Source organism: Miniopterus natalensis, chromosome 7, assembly GCF_054644295.1.
Source record: "Miniopterus natalensis isolate mMinNat1 chromosome 7, mMinNat1.hap1, whole genome shotgun sequence".
Taxonomy (NCBI): domain Eukaryota; kingdom Metazoa; phylum Chordata; class Mammalia; order Chiroptera; family Miniopteridae; genus Miniopterus; species Miniopterus natalensis.
This window is the reverse complement of record NC_142087.1, coordinates 16026977-16048840: the sequence shown is the minus strand read 5'-3', so window position 1 is coordinate 16048840 and position 21864 is coordinate 16026977. Positions and strand designations below refer to the sequence as shown.

At 46.0% G+C, this 21864-nt stretch overlaps 1 protein-coding gene across 2 annotated transcripts; it reads left to right on the top strand.

The window, feature by feature from the left end:
* The first annotated feature begins 2574 nt into the window (after positions 1-2574).
* NSFL1C (NSFL1 cofactor) lies at positions 2575-21638 on the top strand. Of its 2 annotated transcripts, XM_087818830.1 has the most exons (9): positions 2575-2676; positions 5012-5109; positions 10956-11030; positions 13786-13951; positions 14591-14683; positions 15982-16091; positions 16494-16631; positions 19282-19446; positions 21237-21638. In XM_087818830.1, exons 1-9 carry the CDS (start codon positions 2575-2577, stop codon positions 21397-21399), a joined length of 1110 nt encoding a protein of 369 aa, XP_087674956.1. In that variant the 3' UTR covers positions 21400-21638. The 2 variants fall into 2 exon arrangements, with proteins under 2 accessions (XP_087674956.1, XP_016077816.1); XM_016222330.2 differs by lacking the exons at positions 2575-2676; positions 5012-5109 and adding an exon at positions 7795-9219.
* Positions 21639-21864: the final 226 nt, after the last annotated feature.

Here is a 21864-nt window from a genome sequence, read left to right as displayed (position 1 = left end):
CAGAGGGGGGCCAGGGCTCCCCAACTATTTCTCTGTCTCCAATCCCAGCCTCCAGATGTCCCCCAGGGCTCATGACAAACTCCAGGATCCCTGCACCTGGTTTCAGTTCACCTGGTGAAATACCCCACCTGACACTGGGTTCCCCTCTGACGAATCTTCCTCTCTCTTCTCAGCCTATTGAGACCCTCCTTGTCCTTCAAGGCCTTGCCGAAGTTTCTCCTCAAGGCTCTTGCTTCTGCTGCAGTCCCTTCTGAAGTGCCCTCCTCCTTCCCCCATCGCTCCACATTTTCACAATCTTCAAAATCTAACTCAGAGACTTCCCAGAAGGTATCCCAGAGCATTTCTGAGCTCACCCAGCCACACTGCCTCCATGTATAGCCTCCTCTCCCCTTTTCTGCCTTTTTTCCTTCCACACTGTGGCTAGCTTGGGTGTCTGTAATAGTTGGAATACAAGTTTGGCAAGTTTAACAAAACTCATAAATAACAGTGATTTAAACCAGAACAAAATTGGTATCTCTAGTAACATATGAGCATAAGCAGACCAGGCAAAACAGCCGCTCCCTGATATTGAGACCAAGGATTCCTTGATTGCGTTGCTACCAGGTCGACATCCCAGGCAGCAAGACCAGGGAAAAGGCAATGAAGGGGAGTGTGACACTCCCCTTTTAGGACACAGCTAGGAATTTGCCCACATCATCTCTAATTGGCTAGAATGTTTCATGTGGTCATGGCTAGCTGCAAGGAAGACTGGGAAATGTAGTCTTTATTCTGGAAGCAATAACCCCAGCTGAAAATTTTCACTAGAAAAACAGAGGGTAAATATCAATAGATACTGTAAGAGTAATTTCCACCTCAATACTTCAATGGCATGGACTCAGCCTCTCCCTTGCCCTGTACGACACCTGAGTTCAATTCCCAGCTGAGACAGCCCCTCTTTGGTCACTACCTGCAGTAGGACAGCATAATGGAGGACAGTCATTCTCAAGACGAGGAGATTTTGCCACCCAGGGGCATTTGGCAATGTCTAAAGACATTTTTGGTTGTCATGAGTTGGGGGGATGCTATCACCATCTAGTGGTTAGAGGTCAGAGATGCTGCTGTGTATCCTATAATGCACAGGGCAGCCCCCGCAACAAAGAGTTGTCTGGCCCACAATATCAGCAGTGTCCAGTTTGTAAAGCCCTGATGTAAGGGAAAGCATGCATTTCCTGGAGTCAGACACAGGGGACTTCTAATCCTGAAGCCCTCCCACCCTCCCTGTGCACCTTTAGTGACTAATCAGTCACTTCACCTCTTGGAACTGTGGGGGAATAACCTGGATTTGTCTGCATTGTAGAAGAGCCAATTTAATTCAGCATTTGCTGAGGACTTACTGTGTGCTGTGCGCACTGTGTACACTCAGGACATGTGAACCCCCTTCCCACTTTCCATGCAAACATTTATTAGCACCTACTGTGTGGGAAGTGGATTAGTCTAGATGTTTTTCATCATAACAACAGAAAAACAGGTTGAACAAGCCTAAGACAATGGGGATATTAACTTAATCTAAGAATCACTGAATTAGCAGACATCAGAAAGCACAGATACGGTGGGCTGAATGATGTCTCACCCCCCCACCTCACCCCCAAAGATACTCCACTCCCTAATTCCTGGAATCTGTGACTGTTACCTTGAGGTGGGGGATACCTAAACTGAGATCAGAAGGATGAGCTGGACCTGGCAAAGGGAAGAGAAAGAGAAGCGCATCCAGGCAGGTGGCAAGAGGGCAAAGCAGCTCAGGACCTAGAAGACAGGATTGTGTCTGAGAAGGTGCCGTTGGAGCAGAAGCCTGAAGAAAGTGAGGGAACACCTTGCCCACGAGCGAGGGAAAGGTGTTCCCCACAAGAGCAGCAGATGCAAAGACTCATGCGAACGCATGGCTGGCACGCTGAGGGTCATCAAGAAGGGCCTGCAGCAGAGGAAGCCGGTGAGAAACCCACGAGAGCAGGTAGAGGGGCTGGCGCATGTCACCTGAGTCTTGCAGGCCCCGAGACTCATGCGGAGTAACATGGGGAGCCAAGCAAGGGTTGGAAGAAAGGAGTGACCCGTCGTTCAAGGTCTGCTTTAGCTCCCTAGAGTATGAGCAACCAGAGGGCAGGGGCTCTGCTTTGCTCGCTGCTGATCCCCAGCCCTGGAAGAGCACCGGGACCTTGATAACACTCAGTAAATATTTAAACGAGCGAATGAACGAGTGAATAAACTAATGAAAGGACGAGACGAGTCCACTAGTAACTGGGATTCTGACTTCAGCAACCCGCATTCTGCCTGCCCTTGGGTTTAAAGTCCCGCCCTGCCTCTCATCCCGGCGCCTCTCCAACTCCCGCCGTTCGGCTGCGGCCCTGCGCTGCGGCCGCCAGAGGGCGCAGAGCTGCGGCGTTTCCCGCACGGAGGGCTTTGCGTGAAGCACCGCGTGGGGCGGGGCCTGCGGGCGGGTGCCGCTCGGCCGGGCAGGGTCCACCCCCGGGCGGAACGCAGCGGCGAGGCTGAGGCCGTGCAGCGACGGCCGGAGCGGTTTGGGCGGCACACTGGGCGAAGATGGCGGACAGGCAGGAGTCGCTGAGGGAGTTCGTGGCGGTGACGGGTACCGAGGAGGACCGGGCTCGCTTCTTCCTGGAGTCGGCCGGCTGGGATCTGCAGGTAGCGCCGCGAGGCATGCTGCGTCGGGCAGGCCGGGGGCGGCGGGGCGCGGGCGCCTCGCACGTCAGGCCGGCGGTGGCCGAAGCGCACCGTCATCCCGCCGGGCCGCGGCCCGACGCAGGCCTCAGGGGCCTGTGGCCGCTCGCCAAGCGTTGCCAGCTCTCCTCGGTCGTGGGAAAACGCGGGCCAGCGCCAGCCCCGCCGTGCTCTGCCCGGCCTCCGTTTCCCCTCCTGCCTCTCGGGTTCGCTGGGCCGGCGAGCTTTGGGCACTGCAGCAACCCTCGTGGGGACGGGGAGCCTGGGGGCGTGGCGGCCGCGCCGAGCCTCGAACGGAGCCCGGCCCGAACGACCCGCCCCGGGGACGAGGTGGTCGTTTACTTCCATTTCCTTAGCCCGACCGCAGGTGGAGGGAGAAGCCGGGCCAAGGATTTGGTCCACGCCCCCTCCTACCTCACTGCTGGGAGAAACTACATCTGGGGAGGTGGTGCAAGGTTGGAGTGTGTTTATCTTTATTAGTTGCCTTGTCTCTAAAATGGGAGTCTCGTGGAGATTGTCTAGTTCACTGGCACGTATTAAATAGTCATAAATACTTATTAAGACATTAAGACGAGCCACGCGAGGCAGGGACTTTTGTAAGCTGTATAATCACCCGTGCCTGGAACAACGCCGGGCATGTAATAGGTATTCAGAAATTGTAGAAAGAATTGTGTAAATGTTCCTGGCCAGCATACATCTTAGGTAGAGGAGGATTAGTGTTTATTGAGCACCTACCATGAGCCAGATGCTGTTTTAACTGCTTTATTTGTCTTAAGTCATTTAAATTTTGCATTTTGCAGCTAAGGTGTAGGGAGGTTAAGTTACTTGTTCAAGGCCTCGCTAACTACCAGGTGGAAGAGAGAACATTAGAACTCAGTGATGTCTGATTACAAAGCCCAAACTCTTAACCACCATATACCTGGCACTTTACATATGATGATTTGTTTAATTCTGGCAACACTGAGGTAAAGGAGACCAGCGTCGTTGTATCGATGAGGAATTGGAAGGTCAGAGGGTATGTGACATGCCCAAGGCTACACAGCCAGTAAGTAGTGAAGTTGAGATTTGAATTGGATCTGCTGACTCCACCATTTAAATTGCTTCCAGAGATAAAGCATCACACTTCTGCAGACACACAGTGTGAATGAAGCCATTGAGCAGGGCAGAAACACAGAATGCAGCTTCTGCCTGAAAGACTTAGAGGCTCACAGTGATACAACTGGCACGTCATCAATCCCAGTCTCCTCACGCTATAGGTGGGGAAACTGAGGCTCATGCTTGTGGCATGACTTGCCCGGCCAGGCCAGGACTTGAATATAGCCACCCCTCAGTGCCAACCTAATGCAAATCCCCTGGCAGCACACTTTCTCCTGGCATACTGCCTGCAAAGGCATACTGCCTGCAGCAGGCAGGTTATGTTATATCCCATGAAAGCACAGTATTCCTAATAGGCTGATATGTCCCAGAACAGCTCACTGCCTCTTATAAGGCTGGTGACATTGAGAACAGGAGCCACGTCTTTTTCATCTCTGTAGATCTCGGTGCTTTTATTTCTTTGTGCAAGTAAGTGATTAGTAAATGCCTGCCCATTGAGCGGATGAGAGAAACAATCATGAATGGCCAAAAGACTTCCATATTCCTTGAATATAAAGTTAAGACATGACTATGCATAAATATTAAAGGATCTTCTCATCCATTGTGCAGGTTTGGTGGGACAGGTGTCCCCATTGCACAGATTAGGAAACTGGGCCTTAGAGAGAAAGTAGAAGTAGTAATCTGGACTGGCCTCACAGTTCCTGACTCCTGGTTATCACATAAGAGCTGAGAATAAGGGCCTGAGCACACTGCCCGGGATGGAACTCAGGCAACTGTAGGCAGTTTTCTTAATTTCTCAGTACTTCTGTATCAACTGTAAAATGAGAGAATAATAGTTATAATTACACAGGGTTCATTGAGAATGAAATGAGTTAACACATGTACAGTTACTCTCAATATGGCACATAAATAAATGTTCAATAAATGTACACTGCTTTTGCTAAATGATATTTTTTAGTAAGATGAGAATGAGGAGTTTCTCCATCCCAGCCTTCCTTCTTGGCTTTTATTCCCCCCCACAGTAGGTAGAATTTGTTTGAGGTAATGTGAAGACTAATAGTTGGTTTAATTTTCTAGGCCCCCAGATACAGACCTATTTATAAGTGTGGGCCATGTCTTTGTGTCTTTGCTCCTTTTTACTCAAAGGAGATACGTGTTAGATGAAAGCCTGTTTAAGGATCCCAGGTTACTATCTCTGTTTCAGATCGCCTTAGCAAGCTTTTATGAGGATGGAGGGGACGAAGACATTGTGACCATTTCACAGGCAACCCCCAGTTCAGTGTCCAGAGGCACAGCCCCCAGGTAAGGGTCAATTTCAATTATTGCTATATGGGTGTGCTTCCAGCAGTGATGAGGAGCTGTTTCCTAACTTGACAGAGGGTTCAGGCCTGGGGATACAGACCAGTGGGTTTGAGTGAGAAAGTTAGACTGACTGGTGGGTCATAGTTCTTTGTCCAGAGGAAAACTCTGGTGGCATTATTAGAAGCCAAGTTTATGCTAGCACCTTAAGGGAATTTCTTGTGGAGCCTTCCTTCCCCCAGTCCAACCTGTTTGATCTGACTTCCTTTCCTGTATAGATATGTATAAGGCACTCAGGTGGGGAATCTTACGTGAGTGTGGTTTATGGTCTAATCCTGGGGGAAACCACAGAACCTACTTTTAAGAGTTTGAAGGTCTTTTATTTATGAAAACTGAGGAGTGGCCTCTCCATCTCTGGAGGTTTTCAGTAGAAACTGAAGGACTTCCTTCCAGGAGTGCTGTAGATATAAAAGATCAGACGTTAGAAGGGGTTTTGTTGTTTTGTGGTTTTTTTGGGGGGGAGGGTTTGTTTTTTGACATTTTAGGGTGCCCATTACCCTATTAAGAAGTCTTAGAGAAAATAAACCTGCATAACCCATCCTTTCCCAAGTAGATTACAGAAACCTTATCTTATTAGGTGAACTGTTATTAATCTTTATAATCCTGTTTGCATCCCCTGCCCCAGCCACCTTGACTCCAAGGTTCCTAGGGCAGATCTCTGCTGTGATCTGCAGTGAAACAGTGCTGATCTTCTAGGAGACAGGCGAGACTTCTTCCTACAGAAGTGTCTGACCTACAGCTTCTCTCTCTGCTCTAGCTTGATTTGCCTCTATTCTCTGGCATGTGTTTACCAGAAAAACTTACTTGGGTTTGACTTCAATCCCAGAGTATAGATACAATGTTTCTTTGCCAGTGAAGTTGCTAATTGTGTTTCTGAGCCTTTAATCACATTTCCTCCCCCATTTAGTTAGTTATTTTGCTGATCCTCACCTAAGGATTTTTTTTTCCATTGATCTGTTGTGGGGGGGGGGGGAAGACATCCATTGGTTGCCTCCCACATGCACCCCGACCACGGCCAGGGCTGAACCTGTAACCAACCCAGGTACGTGCCCAGACCGGGTATCAGACCCACATCTCATCAGTGTGTGGGCCGGCACTAACCACTGAGCAACACCGGCCAGGGCACATTTCCTCCGTTTAAAGGAACACTAACCCCAAATCTCATTGCTCCCTTAACTTCTTTCCCTACCTCCCATTTCCAGAGGAAAAAGGTTGTAGGCAACTGATCTTTAATTATTCATAGGGACTAACCTGTGAGATGTCCTTAATGGCACATCTGGATGTTACTACCGGGTTATTAGGATGAGGGCTCTTCTTACAGCTGCTGGTAGAGACAGCTGATTTCCTGGGGTGTGACTCTTTCAGGTTACTGGTGGGGGTTGGTGTGTCAGTAATACAGAGTGGGAAAAGTTGAAAGTTAGCCTATAATGTCAGCCACATATTCACATCTGTCTTCTCTAGTAGTCCCAAAGTCCTATTAAGAGGGTGGTTTAATAGAGCATGGGTCAAGAGTCTGACTGCTTAGGTCCAAATCCCAGCTCTGTCCCTGGAGATTTGTGACCTTGGGCAGGTTACTTAACATCTCAGTCCCTCTGTTTTTCTCACTTGTCAAATGGGAATGGTAGTAGTGCCTACCAAACAGGAGATTAAATTAGCTAATACTTACAAAGCATTTTGAACACAATAAATGTTAGCTGCTATTATCCATTCTCACGTTCCCCATTTTTTTGTGTGTGTTCCCTGTCATTTCACAACAAGTACACATATTTTAAACATAGACATAAAAGTAAAAGAATCGAGGATTTAGGAGAGTAAAAGACTGACACATGCAGATCTAAAGGCCTTGCTTTGTTGCTTTGGTTAAGCCTCAGACTTGTCACTGAGGGAGAGGGAGGGCACAGTTTGTTGCATTGTTCTTGTCCAGAAGGAAAATGCTGACTACATCCTCAGAAGCCAAGTTTATGCTAGCACCTCAAAAGAATTCTGTGTGGAGCCTGCTTCTCCCCATCCCCAGTCCTGTTTGCCTGACTGTTGTAGGACACTTAGCCTTCCTCTGGGCTTTGCCCATGCCCCACTATCATCTTCTCAGATACCTTTCATGTTGTCACTGCATGTTTCATGAACAATTAGTAAGTTACTTCTTTGACTCTAGAACAAGCGTTCTTAGTGGGGAGGCTCTGAATCCTTCGGATAAATCTGTGGAATGAATGCGAGATGGTTCATGAATGACCTGAAATTGTAGGCAAAAATTTGTTTGTATGTTTTATCTTTTCTCTCGAGGAAATCCGTAGCATTTGTCAGTTTCTCAGAGGTCTGCAGGGCATAAAAAAGTTAGTTATTGCTATAGGAGAAAGTCTAAATCCCTCCATAGTAACAGTTGTCGTTTATTGAGCACTTACTAAGTGTTGGGCACTGGGTTAAATCTTTACATATATCTTTCTTTAGTCCTCACTGCAGCCCTCTGAGGTGGGTACTTTGTTGTTCCCACTTTAGACACTGCTTAAGTTCAGATCTCAGCTCTGTCGCTGGAGATTTGTGACCTTGGGCAGGTTACTTAACATCTCAGTCCCTCTGTTTTTCTCACTTGTCAAATGGGAATTACACTGAAGCAGGGCACCTTCCCAAGACCACACAGCTAATAAAACAAGGATTTAAATGCAGATCTGTTTCTGATTACAGCATTCAGCTTTCAGCCAGAATGATATACTGCCTCTCCTTGTTGACATGGAGGCTTCTCCAGAGTTTGCCATGAACCTGCCATCCTAACCTTAACCCCTTTTTCTCATTTACCAGACTGATTTCTTTGGGTCTCAGTTTTGCCTTATTTTTGTTCTGCCTTTGTTTGAGCCTTTCACTGGCCTGGGCATGCCTGCTCTTGCTTTCTTCCTGTCCAGATCTCACGCTTCCTCTGGGTTAGCTCCATCCCCACCTTCCCTGTTGAGCATGTTATCCCCAACCCATAGGCAGCATGCCATAGTTCTATTCCTCAGAACTCCAGTCACAACTCTAATTCAGTCACTTCTTTGACCCATATCCTCCTTGTTCTCTTGGTGACATCTCTACTGTGTTGTCATGAACTCTTCTCCTCATATTTAACTTAATTTTTTCTCACTAAGTAAATTATAAGTTCTAAGAAGTGGTCGGGTTAGTATTTCAGGAGCACCCACATCTGTCTAACTCTACCAGATAGTCTCACCTATGCTCTCTTCTTATCTGAATAGCTGTGGAAGTAGTTAGGGTGCTCTCCATTTCACAGGTCAAGATGCTGAGGCTTAGAAAGGTTGAGTAACTCACATTTGCTGTTATGCCAGAGTCAAGCCCAAGTCCGTCTAAATCCAGAGCTACTTCTACTTCTGTGTTCAGCACCTCCCAGCCCTGTACCTATAGCACAGGGTCAGCCAACAGGTAGCAGTTAGTTCCTTTTTTTTTTTCTTCTTCTAACAAAACTGTACTTTTTGAGAATTTCAGGGACTACTGTTGTCTGATCTAAAACTATAGTGTCCAATATGGTAGCCACTAGCCTCCTGTAGCTGTTTAAATTATTAAATATTTGTACTTAACTACATTTCACATGTTCAGTAGCCACGTGTGACTAGTGGTTTCCATGTTGGCAGAAAATGTGATCTGACAGAGGACTTTTGTGCCACTTCAGGGTGCCCCGGTAGCCTGGGAGATAGTTTTGATGCTGAAAAATTGAGATTTCTGAGACATTTTGCCACTTTGTGGAAGACATAGACAAAATATTCTGAAATTGGCAGTGTCCCCAAGACATCCATACCAGTAAGGTAACTCAGAGCAGTGGTTCTCAAACTTGAGCATGCATGTGAATTACTTGGAGGGCTTCTTAAAAGCAGATTGCTAGACACTCCTCCATAGTTTCTGTTTGAAGAGGTCTGAGGTGGGGCCTGAGGATTTGCGTTTCTCACAGTTTCACAGGTAATGCGGATACTCCAGTCCAAGGACCAACACTTTGAGAACCACTGCTCAAGACTAGTACTTGAAATGTGCTACATTATGCATCAGTACCCCGGCTGTTCACAGAAAGCCTATGAGGTTGGTACTGTGATTGTCTCAATTTTCACATGAGAAAATGAAGGCTTAGAAACTTTATTAGTATGCCCAAGATCCTACGGTAGGAGACTGAGCTGGGATCAGGCCCAGGTATGTGGACACCAGAGTCTGTGTTAGGTACTGTCAGAGTCTAGGTATAAGAACTTTTGGGGGGAAAATCAAACCCATAGCCGGAGCAAGTGGTTTGCTAAAGCAAGTGTACACCTGTGTATTTGAAGGTGTTTAACAACAGAGAGACAGGATTTTTTATTCGTATTTATTTCTTTTTAACCATGTCATAGAGCATCAAGGAATGCCCAGGAGGTTGCCTTCAGCTAACTCAGGCAGGGAATGTATTTGCCTCATCAAGTGGTCTTTGTCCTCCCACTTCTAGTTGATGGAACCTCAAAGCCTGTTCTGTACCCTACTCGTATCCTTGAAATAAACCTTTAAGACCAAACTGGAGCTTTCTTCCTAGAAAACAACTGTTCCTTCTCTGTCCAGCCTCACTAAGTCTGTATTATCCTCTTGTCCCCATATCATAGGAACGCTACTATTTTCTCCTTAGAAATACAGAAAATGTTTTTATAAGATGTGTGTCTTACGATCCTTGTAAAACTAGGACTGTCCCTTAATGACAAATCTAAACCAGAAAAAAAGTGGCAGTGTAAGACAATGTCAGAGGAGGGAGTTAACCCTTCTCACACCCATTTTTAGTGTGCCTCTCTACCACACCCCAGACAACTCTTTTTTTTCCTAAACACTAACAAATACTTCTTGACTAACCTACATAAGAAGCAGGCAGAGGCCTCCTTGCCTCTTCATGTCATTTCTACATCTTGACAGCTTGTCCTTCCTCTAATGTGTTACTCTTGCTAATGTCTGTGCATATACTTCTTTCCTTTAGTGCCCCGCTGGTTCCTTTGCCCCGCCAGCCCCACCACCCTTTATCCAACTGACTGACAGTCCATCAGTTCTTCAGCACTCAGTCCAAATGTTGCATTTTTCTGGGAAACGTTTCCTGATGTCCCCCATCCCCCCTCAGAACATGGTTCTGCGCTCACGTGTCCCATGTGTTTTCCTCTGTCATAGCCCCTGTTACATAATATTTAATGATGGTTTCCTGGCCAAAGTGCCACTAGGCTGTAAGCAACTCAAGGGTAAGAACTGTGTGTGTTCATTTTTATAGATCTACCACCTAGTTGAGTGCCTAGCACAGGCATTCCCTCAGTATTTAAAAAGTAAATGATGCCTGGCCGGGTGTGGCTCAGTGGTTAAGCGTTGACCTAGGATCCAGGGGATCAGGGTTCGATTCCCGGTCAGGGCACATGCCCAGGTTGCGGGCTGCAGCCGATCAATGACTCTGTCATCATTGATGTTTCTATCTCTCTCTCTCTCCGTCTCCTTTCCTCTCTCTGAAATCAATAAAAATATATTAAAAAAAAAAAAAAAAGTAAATGATGAAAATAGCAATTCATTAGTAAGTTTTTAAAATAGTACAGGCCCCATCTCATTCCCCCCCTTTCTAACTTATTCTCAGCCCTGTGTGACCTTGAAGAAATAAATGCCACATTATTTTACTTACAAACTTAGAGAGGTTAACCCTCTTCCACAAAGATCCTCTTCCTGCCCCACCAAAAAAATCTAACCCCAGTGTCCTCAACTCCTTAGCAGCTGGTGATGGGGGATACCTTTCTTGAACTCCCCTGAGATCGCTTTGCTCTTTTCTGCATCTCCAGCGATAACAGGGTAACATCCTTCAAAGACCTCATTCATGACCAAGACGAAGAGGAGGAGGAGGAGGAGGGCCAGAGGTGAGTCTTCATGGGGGAGCACAGTCCACAGGAAAGTCCTTGATAATGTGTAAATCATGGTAATGTGTAAATCATCTAGAAGGATAAACGTGTTTGGTTATCATTAGCTATTACTACTGGCGACTAGTCACACACATAGTAGAAATAGCCTCCCCCCCTCCTCCGAGAGATAGCTTTGAAGTAATCCCTGTCCCTTGTTACTACTGCTTTTATTTTGGTGTATTCTGGGTTTATTTTTGTTTTTAATTGTTAAAATAGTATGTATTTATTGAAGAAGGTTATGGGAAGGGAAACATCAATAAAAAAGAAAAAAAGTCCTTTATAATATCACAACCCAGAGATAACCAGGTATCAATATTTTTGGTGTATTTCCAGCGTTTTCTTTTTAATTAAAAAAGCAATACAACACAACCCTGGCTGGTGTGACTCAGTTGGGCATCGTTCCATGCACCAAAGATTGCTGGTTCAGTTCCCCTTCAGGGTACATGCCCAGGTAGCAGGCTCTATCCCTGGTAGGGGACGTGCAGGAGGCAGCTGATTAATGTTCCATTCTCACATCGATGTTTGTCTCTCTCCCTTTCCTTCCCTCTCCCTCTAAAAAATCAATAAAAATTATTTTTAAAAAGGCAATATATCACATAATAAACAGAATAAAAGGCTTCTGAATGTATGTTCCCCCACTATACACACATACATACTGTTTGTTTTTAACTTTTAGGAATGTTATAATGAAATTAGTATACGTTGTAGAAAATACAGAATAGTGTAATGAAAAATATATAACACTCATCTACCATTTGGTAACTACATTAGTATTTTGGTGTATTTCCACTTAGTTTTGGTTCTGTGTATAAATATACTTTGTTTTATATTGTAATTTACACTGTAACAGTCAGATAATTTTGTTTTTTGCTTTTGTTGGGTTACTGCTACATCTTAAACACTTCTTCATGTCATTAAAATTCTTCATATGTGTTTTCAATGACTATAATAATCCATCATACGGGATGTCTGACATTTAGATTGTTTCATTTTTTACCACTGTAAATATCAGTGCTGTGAACATATCTGTCTGTTAATCTTTGACTATGTTTCATATTATTTTCTTAGAATCATGTCTAGAAATAAAAATACCAGGTCATGGACATTAATGTTTTTAAGGCACTTGATCACAGGCCCTAGCAAATAAGGCAAGGCTTGGAGATGCCTTAAAAAAGACCTGATAGTCCATTGAGCAGAAATTCATCTACCTGGAATGAGCAAGAATGTACTGGCTGCAGCCTCGTTTCATGGGTTTTGCTTCTTTGTGGACTCTGCCTTGGTCTGTCAGACATTCCTAAGGAACACTGTGTAATAACCATTATGGAAATGCAATGAACTCATCATGGTCACTCTTTGGGAAGTGGGCTGAGAAATCACATGTGTTCTATTTTCTGATTTCATCTGTATACACTTTACATTGCCTCTGAGCCTTCTTAAATATACTCAAGGTTCAGAAATAAATGTTAATTTCAGGGTTTTACACTCCTTGAGTGACAGGCAGTGTCATCAAGTATGTGAATGTCCAGCTCCTAAATGACCTCCTTCTACTCCTCCTCCCATCCTGTCACATCTGCCAGGCATTGACTTTTCTTTATTTGACATCCTGATTACTTCCTCTGCCCCTCAACATTTCAGACCTGATGACACTGGTGGTAGTATTCTTTCGAAAGCCTATGGCTTTGCCTTGCATTCCCTAGGGAACGTCAGGAAATGAAAGGCTGAGACTAATTTTCATAGGTTCTTAATTCCCCCTACCCATGGACATGCTATTGACTTAGCTGTGAATAGAAATAATAAGGAGGCAGCTAGGCAAACTACCTGACTCCTGGTTTTCAGACCCAGGTAAAAAAGTGCTAACTTAATCTCAAGCCATGCTTGGCCCCATTGCAAAACTCAACGTGGGTATCTTGAGGCTTGTTTTTGAGCATCCCTGGCCTTTTCCAGTACCCTCGCCTCAGTGCCCCCGGTATAGGTCACAAGAATAGCAGGATGAGGTAAGGCTTGGGTGAGCTCTTGGTGCTATATCACACCACCTTACATGTGTGCATTACTCTGTGCTTGTTCTTTTGCATACATCTGCTGATTTGAACCTCATGGCCCTGACTTAAGGAGCAGGTAGGTAGGGCATGTGGTTCTTCCCTCCCATTTCAGAGACAAAGAAAGTAAGATACACAGCCGTGTGCTGGCTTACCCAGGGTTACTCAGCAGCAGAGCCAACACTGGAGCCTTGCTGCCTGTACTAACCATGCCACTGTCACCATTAACCCAGAGCTGCTAGTGGTAGCTGCTTCTGACCATGACCATAGTTGCTATGCTCTGGAGAGGTGCTGGCCACCAGATGATAATTGCCAGTTGGGACTCTGGAGCCGACGTGCTGCCATGCATGCCTGGAATGCCCTTCCCTGATTTCTTCACCTGATCAACTCACCCTCATCCTCAAGACTCAGCTAGAAGACGTCCTTCTTAGGAAGCCTTGACTGTCCTTCCCAGCTCAGTGTTCCCAGAGCACCCCTTATACTGGCCTCTGTTGCTGCTCACACTGCATTATGCCTGCCTGCCTCCTTACACATGTCCCCAGTTAGACAGTAAGTTCCTTAAAGATGGACATAGTACCCTTTGCTTCAGTGTGCCCAGCACCTATCCCAGAGTCTGGCACATGCTCTATTTGTGTTTTCTAAGTGCGTTTGGTGTTAGATGTGTATTTTCTGCACAGGTTTTATGCTGGAGGCTCAGAGAGAAGTGGACAACAGATTGTTGGCCCTCCCAGGAAGAAAAGTCCCAACGAGCTGGTGGATGATCTATTTAAAGGTGCCAAGGAACATGGAGCTGTAGCTGTGGAGCGAGTGACCAAGAGCCCTGGAGAGACCAGTAAACAAAGAGTGAGCATAGAAGGTTGTTGTCTCTGTCCAAAGAACTCAGGTCCCATAGCAGGAGAAGGAGGCTCTCCTCACCCCAATGGTGACTGAATTTTTGTTTGGTTTTTCATTTGCTCACTTACTCTCATACGCAGAAGAGCAGCACAGCTTCTCCACCCTTTAACATGAAATCAAGACTTGCAGCAGTGTTTTCAAGCCTGTGACCTGTGATCCGGGTTGGGTTTCAACACATTTTATGTGGCCTATTCAGTTTGACTTACTCAGTGTTTTGCTTTATTTTGTTTTAATTGAATTAATAGCCACCTGTTTTATATAAAGTCAGGGTTTCCGTCTCTTCGGGGAAATAAAAAATTCTTCAGTGTTGTCCTTTTCACAAATTTCTGGGTGGCCATGATTAGAAGTAGGAGCAACTGTTCCCTTTAGCCAAGCAACATTCCCTTCTTCCAGTTCTCACCCTATTCCTGGCCACTTAATGGCCATGCAGGTAGATGGCCCTGCAACTCTGCCTGGGCCTTTAATTCTGAGGTTGATACCCAGAGAGAGTGAATCTAGTACTTAAGGAGCTTTTAATAATCATTGTACCTGAGTAACCCCACCCCCACTGACCCACTCCTCAAGTGTGTGTGATTTTGTCTTTTATAGCCATTTGCTGGGGGTGGCTACCGCCTTGGGGCAGCACCAGAAGAAGAGTCTGCCTATGTGGCAGGAGAAAGGAGGCGGCATTCCGGTCAAGATGTGAGTGTTCATCTTCCTTCCTTAGGAAGCTTGTGAACTGTTCTGCCATTTTTCGGAAGGGATTGGTCACATGATATGCATGAACCAGCAGCCTCTGAAAGGAAAGAGCCAGTGCCCTTGCTGTGGCCCATGAACAGAGAGGCTTACCTGAGAATCAGAGGTAGCTCTCATCTAGCTGGGAAGGGGGCTCATAAGAAGGGGTAGGCAGAGGGGATGGACAAATAAAGGAGTTTACTAGCACTCCATGGATCTCAGGCAAAGGGGCAGTATATCCAGAGTTGTCTGGTGGGATAAGCACAGCTAAATAATTTGTTCTCCAGACCACCCAAAGAGACCTGAAATGCAACTTTTTTTTTCTTTTTTTTTAATATATCTTTATTGATTTCAGAGAGAGAAAAGGAGAGGGAGAGAGAGAGAGATAGAAACATCAATGATGAGAGAGTCATTGATCGGCTGCCTCCTGCACGCCCCCGACTAGGGATCAGGCCCGCACTCTGGGCATGTGCCCTGACTGGGAATCGAACCCTGATCGCCTGGATCCTAGGTCGATGCTCAACCGCTCAGCCACGCCCTGCTGGGCGAAATGCAACTTTTTATGAAAATTTCCTTACTATTAATTATCCAGTCCCTATATGTAAGGGTCCCCCCTCCAGTAAGAGTAATCATACTATATAAACAATTTTGAGGTGGTTTTAATTTAATACTAATGCCATAAACTTTTTCATATAGCCTTGTCACCATTAGTTTCCATAATGTATTTGTTTTTGAATCATTTTGGGGTTTATTCCAAAATAAAAGCTAAGGAAGAAGAAAATAGAAATCCCTATCCACCTGAGGCAGCAGCTACTAACATGTTGGTTTTTAGCCTTCTAGACCCTTTTCTGTGAATACGTACATGGAGTCGTAGATATTGTTAATGACTGCAAAACAGTCTGTAGGTAATTTAGTAGAGCACAAGCTACATGCCACGCACACTGGCAACCCTACTGATGAGGAAAGCCACAGCTTCGATTGAGAGTTACCTGCTCAGAGCCACTGAGCTAGCGATTGGCAAAAGTAAGGCACAGACCCAGGTCTGCTTAAATCAACGCCCAATCTCTTAACCTGTCCCATACTATCTTATTTTAGTTTAATACTTACTTGGTCGATTGGTCGATTTCCTCATGCATGTGTTTGTATTTGTCTGTGTTTTAATAATGGCACAGTAAAATAGTAAAAGCTGCTAACTTGCAGGTTTACAATGATGTGCTTGTGAGGTTCCTAACAGTGGGTGGACTGCTTACCTCCTGTTTTCACAGGTTCATATAGTGTTGAAGCTCTGGAAGAGTGGATTCAGCCTGGACAATGGCGAACTCAGAAGCTACCAAGACCCATCTAATGCCCAGTTTCTGGAGTCCATCCGTAGAGGGTGAGCAGAAAAACCCTCCTCTAGGTTCCTTGTTAGTGAGTAAGATGGTAGATGGGAAAGAAGAGGCTGATCCAAATGTTTATTATTTAAGAAATAAACACTTATAAGCAGATTTAGCACAGTTGAGGTACAGATTCACAGATCTGTACCAAAAACCTTCTGTGTCTGTTTTTCCCCTTTGGATCTTGAGCAAAGCCAAGTGACCAAATAAATACAGGTCCCTCCTGTGCCTTTGAGCAGACAAGAGAGAAGGGGAGGCAAACAGGTAGCCACTAGAGTAGCCAGCTTTCCGTGGAGACCCAGCAATTCTCACAGTTGGAACTGAAAAGTTTATTCATTTACCCATCACTGTCATTCCCATCCTGCTCTGTGTGGGCCCCAGCATTGCCTTTTCTCCCACAGGGAGGTGCCAGCAGAGCTACGGAGGTTAGCTCATGGTGGGCAGGTGAATTTGGACATGGAGGACCATCGAGATGAGGACTTTGTGAAGCCCAAAGGAGCCTTCAAAGCCTTCACTGGCGAGGGTCAGAAACTGGGCAGGTAAGGAGCTGCACAGGTGGGAGTGGAACTGCCTGTCAGGCTCAGCAAACCCTGTGTATTGCTCACTTTGTATAAATCTTTACTCTTTACAAAGTACTTCACACTTTATTTTTATGGGAGGAGGATTATGGAGAACGTGGGCTTTAATGTTGATAGACCTCAGTTTAAATCTTCCCTTTCTAGCCACATGACCTTGGACTGTATGTCCAGTTTGCCCAGTTATAAAATGGGACTAATGAGAGGCCTTACCTCCTTGATTATTGTTACGAGGAGTACATAGAGCACAGCCTCACAGTGAGCAGTCAGTGTGAGAGGTAAGGGTAACACATTGCTGCTTTGACACAGTAATTTAAGGTGTTCAGGGCAGGGCCAACCTTGATAGCTTCAGGCTAAAACAGACACACCTATTCAGGTCACCAGAAATGGGAATTCAGAGAGAATAAGGAATCCTGGACTCTTTCCTCCCAGTAAGCCCTGCAGCAGCATTGTTCAGGATCCAAAGAAGCTCAAAGATACTGTTGCCCAGTGCAGGTTGCTGATCCACCATTATGGTAGCTCTTATCTCTTCTGTGGTCCTTCTTGTTACTCAAACTCTGTCCCTTCCTGTGACTTTTTCTGCTTTGTGTCCTCTGCCATGGCCTCCATCTTGCATTCAGACCCCTGATGGGATCTGGTTAATTGGTAGTCACTGTTGCCTCTGATAGGCAGTTTCCCCACCAGACCCTTGACCAGCCTGTAGGCAGACTGCCTTCTCTCAGGGGCCCACTCACTTTTGACCATGATCATGAGGTCACATGACCAATATTCTTCAGCGGGAACTGAGTGCACATGGGAGTCACTCAGAGCATAGTATAGTCCTTATTTTACAAAAGGAAAGCTGCAGCTCTTGGACTTTAAGGGTTTACCTTTGGGTACATGACTGGTATATGTTGGAGCCGGGACTGGAACCCAGGCCTTCTGATTGGCATTCCTTCCCACACTCCTTCTGCATAACAAGATCCCTTCTGTAACCTAGATCTGGCAGCTCTTCCACTGCCCTTGCTTATCTCACCCTCTTCAGTAGGGATCAGAGTGTGGTCTGTCAGCAGCTATGCTCTTTGAGCTGCCAACTGGCCCTCTCCTAAAATTCCCTACCTCCCTTGTCGGCCTCATCAGGGGCAAGGGTAATAGCTCAAGACATTAGACACCAACAGATTGTAATTTACCAGAACCCACATAGTTCTCATCGTTTCACCTACCACCTTAGGGTCCCTGGGTTAGTCCAGGACAGCTGTTCTCAGGGTGGTCTATCTGTAGCTTCCCTGTCAGCTATGGTAAGCTTTGTAGAACACTAAAATAAAATGTTTACCTTTTAAAAAAAAATAGAAAATTCAGATAAAGAATAAAAACTGTTCCTAACCCTAACTCCCAGGTATATCCAGTTAGTATCTTGGAATTATCCTTCTAGCTTTATATGTATAGCGTGTGTGTAAACCTGTTTTGCCTAATCCATATGGTATAGCTGTTGTTCCATATCAGTAGATGTATTTCTATAATATTACTTCTAATGCTAATATAATTTTCTGTCCTGTGTATATGCTATAATTGAACCAGTCCCTGCTGTTAAACATTTAGGCAGCTGCCAGTGTTATGAACAACATTACAGCGAGCATCTCTAATTAAATCTTGGTATGCCCCTCCTCTGCAAAGGCCTAGGCCAGGGCATCTGCTGAGAGAAAGTCTGAGAATGAGGTATATGGTGGTTTACAGGAGAGAGACAAAGTTTCTAAATGGTTGTGGAGAATTGGGAGTTATATGTACATTTTGTGGACATATAACTCCCTGAGTGCTTTATTTGATTCTCCCCTTAAATCCCCACAAAAACTGAGCAAGACTGGTAGCCTTAACCTTTGTTAAAGATGCTTGTTACTACCCTTGTTGGAACTAAGGGAGCTTAAGTAACTTGCTCAACACCACAGAGCTAGTGGGTGAATTCCAGCCTCAGTCCATCTATAAGCTCTAAACACTGCAGTAGACACCATGTCTTGTTCATAATGTATAATCAATCCCTGTGGTGCCGGGCACTTAGTTGGCCTGCGGGAAATCCCACCTCATCCCCCTTTTCTCATAGTTGACACACGAGTATGAAATACACACATGAGTAAGGTTGCAGTAGGGAATGCAGGCCTGAAAAATTTCATCACAAAGAATCTAGACTCATCAGCCACTGCCAGACTGTGTCAAGCCTGCCTCCACTGCAAACTTGGAGTGCCCCCTCCCCCTCAGCCTCTCTCATTGAGGCTAAAACTCATCCTGGTCTATTGGGCCCTCCAGCTTCAGGTCCCGGTCACTCCTACCCCAGGCTGTCATGTATGCAGCTTTTCTCCCTTTAAGCCCTTGTTCAGATGAGTACACCAAGGAAGAGGGCATTGAATAACTTGCCCAAGATTACTCGGAGTGAAGGGGAGCTAGCAGCAACTCTGATTTTGAGGCAAATTCTGCTGGACCTGTAAGTTCCATGAGGGCAGGCATTCTGTCTTAGTTACTCCGGTTTCAGCAACACCAAACAATGCCAGGTGCAGCAAATGCATAGTAAAAATCCGAGACAAGATTTCCCTCCTGCTAGGGGCCGTGTTTCTGTTAGTGTCCTGACATGACCCTCTCTCCTCAGCACTGCACCTCAGGTATTGAGTACCAGCTCTCCAGCCCAGCAAGCAGAAAACGAAGCCAAAGCCAGCTCTTCCATCTCAATCGACGAGTCACAGCCTACCACAAACATCCAAATACGGCTTGCCGACGGTGGGAGACTGGTGCAGAAATTTAATCACAGCCACAGGTACCTTACGTTGTCTGGCCTGCCTTATTCTAGGAGGGTCCCAGAGATTCCCACAAATGGGAGGAAGCAGGGAGCTGTTGTTTCTTCTAACTTCAGCAGGCACGCCATGCTTTTCGCAAAGGAGGCAATGGGATGGGAAGGCTTTCAAGTCTGAAGCCTTTGGTCCCTACTTCCATTAAATGTGGCCACTGACTGCTCACTTCCCTACTGTGGGTCTCATTCCTCACCTCTAAAATTAGGGATTGGATTCCTTAGGGAATTTTGAGCCATCAAACTGTTAGTTCAAAGGAAATCTCATGCTAAAACCCAAGTATAGAACAGATAAAATTTGAACAGCTGTGTTTGATAGAGGGGAGAGGAGACACACAGTACCAGCATCCCACCCATAGCTTCCTCCTCTCTCTCACAAGGGGCCTCTGAAAACAACGAGGCTGTTAAGGCCTCTTCCAGATCTGGCATTTGAGCATTCTAAAATACCTACTCTACTATCTCAGACCATCAGGCCTGGGTCAAAGCAAAATGTGCCTCTCTCCTTTTAAAGATAGGGAAACTGAGGAACAGAGTGATGGATTGATTAGCAGCGGAGGATTGAGTAAAGATATTTGGCAGCTCCTTTTTCTAGAATAGCAGTATCTAAATTTCATAAATCATAGGCCAGATGAACCAAAACCCACATGTGGGACACAATGAATGGCTTGACAATCCTTGAGTGTTGACAAGGTTCACATGTCGGGTAAGTTGTGAAACAGGCCCCAGGAGCACCTAGAATCTTTGTTCAAACATTTCTTGTTCAATAGGAACAGTTCACTGCACTGTCAGGTGCTTTGCGTTCAAGGGAATTAATTCATGGTCACTGATCTGAGTTCTTTGCCTCAGTTTCATTTCATTCAGTAACTCCAGCCTTTCGGTATGAGTGTTGCTCATTTCCCAAGGTCGACAGCCCATCCCAAGTGCTTACCAGCTGGTGGGTGAAAGGACTCTGTTTGCTGAAAGTCTCAGACTGTGTCACGGGTGTCCAGGCCCTCGAATGTGCCAAATTGTGAATTGCATACGTTTTAAGTGTTGAAGGTAGAAAGAAATTTCTGTTTAAGTGCTCTAGAGGAGAAGGCTAGCTGTTTCAGGTGACTCCATTCTCCGGGTCACCAGGTTCAGGACAAGCAGTGTCTAGAGTAGGGATTCCTGGTACTCAAGCGTTGCTGACCTTCTATAATTCTTCTCACTAATACTTTTAGTGGTTTACAAAAAAGACATAATACTTGCTGCCCTTGTGGAATTCATGGTCTACAGGAAGAGACAGACCTTAAGCATATCCCAAAATTGTTTGATTATAAACTTGATCAGTACCATGAAAGCAAGATCAGGGGGTGGGGCTTGGAGGGACAGCTGCCCTAAGGAGGCAGCATTTGAGCTGGGGCTTGAGGCTTGATTAGGATTACAGGAAAAGGATCAGGCAGAGGAGCCTGGAGAAAGAGGGACCCAAATGTAGGCAGGGAGCGTGGTGTGATGAAGAAGTGAAAGGAGAGCAAGGGGAAGGAGGGTGGTGTAAATTGGTCAGGCCTTGGGACCACAGTAAGGAGGTAGGTGTTTCTTCCAAAGAAAATGGGAGCAACGCTGAAGGGTTTTAGGCAAGGGAGTGACCTGATCCGATGGGCTTCCAAAGGAGAGCCTTGGCCACTCTGGAGAAGGATGGGGACTGGGGGGATGTGGTGCAGCCTTCTGCAGGGTGGGGTTTGTGGGCTGCAGAGAAGGGCACTGCTCACCCACCTCCTCACTCACCCCTCCTCCACCAGGATCAGTGACATCCGACTCTTCATCGTGGATGCCCGGCCAGCCATGGCTGCCACCAGCTTTGTCCTCATGACCACCTTCCCGAACAAAGAGCTGGCTGATGAGAACCAGACCCTTAAGGAAGCCAACCTGCTCAACGCCGTCATTGTGCAGCGGTTAACATAACCATCCCGCCCTGCTGGCGGCCTCACCTTCCTCCTGTGTTTCCCATGGCCAGCTGCCTGTGAGGACCGCCCCTCCTGCCCCCTCCTGAACACCCAGCAGTCCAGTGCCACGTCTCCTCCGTAGCTCTGGGTTCTTAGACCTTGGTTGGACATTTGTTTTCTCCTTAGTTGCATTTCCTGGGTTTTTGTGACGATCAATGGACTTTAAAGAAAAAAATAAAAACAACCAAAAAAATTGAAGGAATATCACCAGCATGTTATACGGAACCTCTCCCACTGAAGTAGGCTTTGATTGCTTTATAGTCATTTCTCTCCAGGGCATGTGAAAAGAACCTTCCTTCCTGCATAAAAATTGCTTGTGGCACACAATACCCATCTACTTGTGTGTCCACCTGCCACCCCCACGATGAGTGGTGAAGGATTTCCCCCTTTATAAGGAAGGAAATAGGGGACTTGTAGAAAGAGG

Excerpts from the sequence above, each read along its gene's own strand:
- NSFL1C (XM_087818830.1), top strand. The coding sequence starts at position 2,575 with ATGGCGGACAGGCAGGAGTCGCTGAGGGAGTTCGTGGCGGTGACGGGT. Across the intron at positions 11,031-13,785 it reads GAGGAGGAGGAGGGCCAGAG|GTTTTATGCTGGAGGCTCAG; the intron begins GTGAGTCTTCAT and ends TTTTCTGCACAG. Across the intron at positions 13,952-14,590 it reads GAGAGACCAGTAAACAAAGA|CCATTTGCTGGGGGTGGCTA; the intron begins GTGAGCATAGAA and ends TGTCTTTTATAG.